Source organism: Ylistrum balloti, unplaced genomic scaffold (genome assembly GCF_031769215.1).
Source record: "Ylistrum balloti isolate Yb309-2 unplaced genomic scaffold, AGI_CSIRO_Ybal_v1 Utg369888, whole genome shotgun sequence".
Lineage (NCBI taxonomy): Eukaryota > Metazoa > Mollusca > Bivalvia > Pectinida > Pectinidae > Ylistrum > Ylistrum balloti.
In genome coordinates this window covers 258,998-265,798 of record NW_026782022.1, presented here as the reverse complement: position 1 = coordinate 265,798, position 6,801 = coordinate 258,998, and the positions used below count along the sequence as shown (strand labels likewise).

Sequence of the window (6,801 nt, the reverse complement as noted above, 5' to 3'; positions counted from 1 at the left end):
TGAACACCTGGATTCACGTTTGAGAGAGCATTTTAATTACCTTTGCAATAACAAGTAGAAGTGATATGTAGGAATAACACGTACCTCAAATGCATGTGAAAATTAGCTTAACGGCATAAATAGTGTTTTAAATCTTAGAACTTAAATGATAGGTAAACCACATGATATATAATTATCACTCATTTGAAAATTGAAGTAGCCATTTAGTAAGCTTACCTGGTAGTATACTGAATTTTCGTGAATCAATAAGGGAACCCAACTTTCGAAGGATTACCGACAAGAATATGTTCATTACAGTAAATGGCATACAATGAACATTTAATAAGAAGTTCCAGTACCCATTCACGGTACCCATTCCCGGTACCCATTCCCGGTACCCATCCTCAGTACCCTTCCCCGGTACCCGTCCTCAGTACCCGTACCCAGTACCATTTCCCTGTACCCGTCCTCAGTACCCGTAGCCAGTACCCTTCCCCGGTACCCGTCCTCAGTACCCGTACCCAGTACCCTTTCCCGGTACCGATCCCTAGTACCTGTACCCAATACCCATCCTCAGTACCCGTCCTCAATACCCGTACCCGGTATTCATCCTCAGTATCTGTACCCAGTACCCATCCTCAGTACCCGTACCTAGTACCCATTCTCAGGACCCGTACCCAGTACCCATCCTCAGTACCCGTACCCAGTACTCGTCTACAGTGCCCATCCTCAATACCCGTACCCAATACCCATCCTAAGTACCCGTACCCAGTTCTCGTCTACAGTACCCGTCCCCGGTATCCATCCTCAGTACTCGTACCCAGGACCCATCCTAAGTACCCGTACCCAGTACTCGTCTGCAGTACCCGTCCCCGGTATCCATCCTCAGTACTCGTACCCATTACCCATCCTCAGTACCCGTACCAAGTACCCATCATAAGTACCATTCCCCAGTACTCGTACCCGGTACCCTTCCCCAGTTCCCATCCTCAGTACCCGTACCCAGTACCCGTCTCCGGTACCCATTTCCAGTGCCATCCCAATACCCATCCCCGGTACATATCCTAAGAAGCTTAGCGTGTCTACCTAACATTTGTTTGAAATACACAATAAAAGGTGAAGTATGAATGCAGAACCTCTCCAGTGGAAGAAATTAAGTTAAATGACCATTAGTGTAAACCACAGCGAAATGATAACAGATAAACGTTTATGTTATTGTCAGAAAAGAAAAAAGTATGATCTATTCTGTATGATATACTAATATTAAAGTATGTTATTTGATAAGAAAAGAACTTTATCTGTGGACGATGACAGATTCGTGACTCAATAGCGTCAGTCTGTATAATCTAGAAATCGTCTTTGTATTTTTGCACAAATAAGTATTCAACGCAGTACAACTTTATTTCGAATATAATCACACAAAAAACAAACAATGATAGTATTATCCCCAGATAGAAATAAATAATGACAGATGGAACTGAGAAAAAAACTCTGTAAATCTTTAGTATTAGAATGAAAATACATTTTCATGGCATAAATTCATTATCATAAACGATGCCATAAACTAGAACAGGACGAAGTTTGTGTATGATGGTTTAGTCCTGTTATAAAACATTTATTTTGACGACAGTTCAAAATCAGTCATTTGTCATTTTCACACCTCAATTGAAACAGGTTCAACTGACAATGCATTTGCACTTTCTATGTATATAACTGTATATTTGGCAAACTTGATTGCGTGATCCCATTACGTTGCAAGACTATGATTGACGTATCACCTGAATAACCTATTAATTATCACATGTGCTCAATTACACCTTTACAGCGTAAATCTTATGAAATTATTTTTATAATGGAAAGTTGAATAGGTTTCCTGTCATAAGAGATAAATGCTGGTATGTAATTAATATATTTGTTCAAAAAGGACAACCGAATGAAGATTGATGACAACTTTAAAGCAATGATTCATCGCGTTTTTAATTCATACATTCCTATTACATAGTAACATCGCATACTAATTCAGCCTTTTGTTAAAATATGAATGGATTTATCATACGACATCTGTACACATGCACATCCTCCATATTTATCATTTATATTTACTTTTTATTTTACAGTTAGGAAAATGATCTAACTCTCCAAAAATCGAAACGTAATATTCTTTTTTCTTAATGATAACATATCATGGCATTAACCGCCATCGCCTGAAAACTGAACAACGAGAAAATCCAAACAAAAAAACCCATAGAATACCATTTATTACAGCGCTCAATGTTATAATGTTTTCTCTCAATGTGTTTGTCTGTTAGAATTCGTTATTTTAGTTATTGACATCTTAACAAACAACATTTGATGCTGTAGGACGTATATCCAAGATAAATTCAGTTATTGTCTTACTTGAGTTTTCCCTTTACGCAATAAAGAGGTGTTCAGATCTGGTCTTCCTGGTCAGGTCTTGGCAGCACTTCGAATCATTGGATTTTAGAGCTCCATTTGGAGCAAAGTCTGACAGAAAACACGTGTTTGTAATGGCATATGAAGATGATCACACCGATAAGAACTTCTTGAATGTGTGTACTTGTTCTATACAGTCATTAGATTGATAATCAATCTCGACCACATTCAATAACTATTGCATTATTAAAGAAAAAGTTATTATGTTCATGGTGATAACAGGATACACGTGTCACAATGCTGTATCTACAGTATCACGTGGTGTAAACGCGCGACCTTTTCTGTCAGGAGTTAATTAGTACTCTTTCACTCGCGTAAGAAATCTCATTGTCATCCCATCACAAATACTGCTGCTACTGAATTCAAAATATATTGCCATTAAAGAGGTCGGGTACAATGATATTGTTTGTGATGGGTACCAAGCCTGGCAGGTAGCCAAGGGAGTGGACTATGTTGAATAACGTCTTCTACCAGTGTCTTTTTATGTGTATATCAATTTACTTAAATTAGAGAAACTTTCTGAGAATTGTTTATTAGGTTTATGGGCATACTTTTAAAATATTTTATTATTTGATCGTTATTGATTTGTTTGATAAATATATGACTGTCTTCAGACACAGCATGTAATAACGTAATCACAATATGGAATCACTCTTACATTTCCTACTTAAAAAAACATGTTTTCTCAATAACAAGGAAACCGTACATGCACATTATTCAATCTTTCTTAAAAAAAACTACGAGTTAATAATGATTTTGTATAGCAATCATACAGGTTGTCAGTTAAAAATGAGGATACGGATTTGACCTTGGTTATATTGGATTCATCAACTTTAAAAGAATCAATATAAACACTGTTCTATTGCTGGCTCTTCTAGTTGTTCGACCAAACTTTTCCCAAGCTTCTTGTTATCATTTCAGCACTACGAAATGAGGATTAAAGTCTTACTGTAATATCTTATTCAAGAAGAAGAATCAATGGTATTTGCTAGAACTCCAAAGAAAATACCGTTCCCTTGTATGTGAGTTAGATGTGGTCAATGTTCATTAGAAAGCTAATATCGCTGAGGTAACGATGTTTTATGCGCACTTCTCATTAAAGGGCTTTCTGAGAATAACAAACATTTACAACGCGGGTGTCGTTGAGAGAGTAGGAAAAGTATTCTCTCTTTCCATGAGACATTGTGCGAGTTTTTCATTTTTTCAGAGTTTACCTACGTTTATCAATATCAATTTGCATGTCAGTATTCCTTCTTGTTAAAATGCAATTCTACACATGCTTGGGGTTGATGTCATCAATATGATCTAATTGTTACAAAGTCCCCTATATTCATTGCTAGTTTTATATACCGAGACATTGATGTAACGTCATAAAGACGTGACTTATTTTTTGACGTCACATATATATATGGTATGGGCACGTGACATGGCACAATAGATCAGTTATGTGATACATGGTTTAAATTGTCAATGTTTGATTAATTTAATGTTACATTATCAATTTATACTTGTGATATTTTATCTTTTATTACTGCGATTGAAAATATTTTAGCTGTAGAAACGCAGTGCTTACCTAAATGTAATGTACGTCAAATTGTGTACAGAACGGTATTCTATAGGGTAAAAATACCATGTTATTGTTTGAAAACTATTCTTTGTAGACAGTAATTGCGTACTCTAAGCAGATTGTTTTGGATGATATCATAATAATTTTCTGATATTTCGCTTAATCTGCGTCCATGAACAGTGTCATGCAGACCTATCAAGCTGTAGAACTGTCAATTTAGAATAGAATCGTGTCAAAAGCTCTCTATGGAACATAATTTATCACATAATCAGTCGTTATCTGTATACGTCACTGTTTTAGTATACCTGGTACGCTGGAGCGTTTTTCATTGGCTACAGCAGAAATCGACTGTGATGTCACAACAACAACGTTACATCATTGATTCAAAATGACGCAATTAAAACCGCCTCCGTTTGATTTCCACCTTAGACTTTAAATCTTGTCAAAACGTACATATATTTTCTGGGCTGTGTGATCAAAAGCACTTTTAATGGGCTTTCATTTCAGAAGATTTATTATGAAACTAGTCTGGAACTTTTGATTTTTTTTTCTCGCAAAGGATCGGAAAAATAAAACCTGAAAGACTTGTTTTTGAAATCCTATATGCAATGAAAATTCATTTAAGATCCTCTGTATGTACATAATATATATATATATATATATATACAACAGACATAAATATATTTATCGTTATAAACTTTAATGCTTATGTAGTATTGACACTTTTATGGAATTGATAGATATACATGATGACTCATTATCTAAATATGTCTGACAGAGATAGTTACCCTAGGATATGCTCGTACTCTTGTCACTGTAGAGTATCTGATACGATAAGTACGCTAGAACAAGACAGTTCTGAAGAAAAGATGAGATATGCTTTAAAGAAATCACACAAATGTACAAAATATCTACACGATGATTCGACTATGTAATACCTTCTTAAAACGCAGATAAAACATGTTCTTAAAAGAGGTAATTATAAAAGAATGTATTTGAAACAGTAAACATCTACAGAATGTCTGTATTCTGATAGGAAGTGTTTTCCTTTTAACGTAAAGGAAAACAAAGACCTACGATGACAAACATCATCCTGACTTTGTTAATGAGTGGTAAGTGATATGCTGCTAAAGTGATATCGATATGGTATATGCGCGTCGCACGACATGTTTGAAACACGCGTGGTCAGTGTGATGATAATCAGCGTGTTACCAGCGACTGTAGATTGTAATGACAAGTTTGTTTTAGGTGAAAGCACTTCACCTCGAGTCAACACTCTAATTTATGAGGTATCTCTAACTAAACATCATGAACAATGGTGAGCGTTTTACACGAGACGCCCTTCGCGTGGATGTTTTATAGAGTGAAAATTAACCAGAAAAGGAAAAAACACTATTCGGAAATAGCTGTTTTGAAGCACGTGCCACTACACTGTCTATGCCGATATTTTTTCCTATTGTACAACTCGCAAACACGTGTACTTATTAATGGTAGGTGTTGAAATAATGATAAGGTAAACTATAATGATTACAGTACTCAGCGTTGTCGATTACTTGTGGGCTTATTTAATTAGTGATCAATAATTCACATATTGAACAATGGATGTCTATGAAAATTCTAAATATCACTACTTTGACACCATAATGCTATGAAAGTGTTTGTCATCTAGAGACTGCCGAGATCAATCAGTCAATATAAATGAGTATTATTGATTGTATAAAAAGCATTGATAGAACAAACGATGCTTAAAGTATGTCCTGTCCATGTGTGATATGACAGTTTTACCTGTCTCAAGTCTTACGGTCATGAAAATGGACTGTGTAGTCAGGGTTTGAAGATGTAGATATGTATGTAAGAGGTCAGATCAAAGTCAGGTAACGCTGTTATATGTTAACAAGAAAACAATCATGTAGATAATTATGTTAAGTTGTATTCTTATGTGTTCAATTAATATTTATTTATTATTTTTCAACAAACGCGAAACAGTTATTTCAATTGATATCAATTATTCTTGTTGGCGCGGATGTATATGTAACTGTGAGAGGTAACAAAAGTACCTGTTCAGAGAATCGAACACCGGACGACCAGGTGAAAGGCGAGTGAGTTCACATTGCGCCATCAGATCATTCAATGTTTGAAGACGGGCATAAAAATATGTATCATATATATATATAGATCATTATTAGAAATATAGTGTAGTAATGGTCACATAGTTCAGTCGTTCTACGATTATAGTGTAGTAATATGTACACATGTTAGACAGATCAGTCGTTCTACGATTATAGTGTAGTAATATGTACACATGTTAGACAGATCTGTCGTTCTACGGTTATAGTGTAGTAAAATGTACACACGGTTAGACAGATCTGTCGTTCTACGGTTATGGTGTAGTAATATATACACATGGTCACACAGATCTGTCGTTCTACGCTTATAGTGTAGTAATAATGTACACATGGTCACACAGATCTGTCGTTCTACGGTTATAGTGTAGTAATATGTACACACAGTTAGGCAGATCTGTCGTTATACGGTTATAGTGTAGTAATATGTACACATTGTTAGACAGATCTGTCGTTATACGGTTATAGTGTAGTAATATGTCGTTATACGGTTATAGTGTAGTAATATGTACACATTGTTAGACAGATCTGTCGTTATACGGTTATAGTGTAGTAATATGTACACACAGTTAGACAGATCTGTCGTTCTACGGTTATAGTGTAGTAATATGTACACATGGTTAGACAGATCTGTCGTTATACGGTTATAGTGTAGTAATATGTACACATGGTTAGGCA

The 6,801-nt window shown here is 35.6% G+C and overlaps 1 protein-coding gene across 1 annotated transcript; it reads left to right on the top strand.

The window, feature by feature from the left end:
* Positions 1-300: 300 nt before the first annotated feature.
* Positions 301-1,047, top strand: LOC132546392 (mucin-2-like). Its single transcript, XM_060210105.1, has one exon. The coding sequence runs from the start codon at positions 301-303 to the stop codon at positions 1,045-1,047; it is 747 nt and encodes a 248-aa protein (XP_060066088.1).
* The last annotated feature ends 5,754 nt before the right edge of the window (positions 1,048-6,801 follow it).

Excerpts from the sequence above, each read along its gene's own strand:
- LOC132546392 (XM_060210105.1), top strand. The coding sequence starts at position 301 with ATGGCATACAATGAACATTTAATAAGAAGTTCCAGTACCCATTCACGG.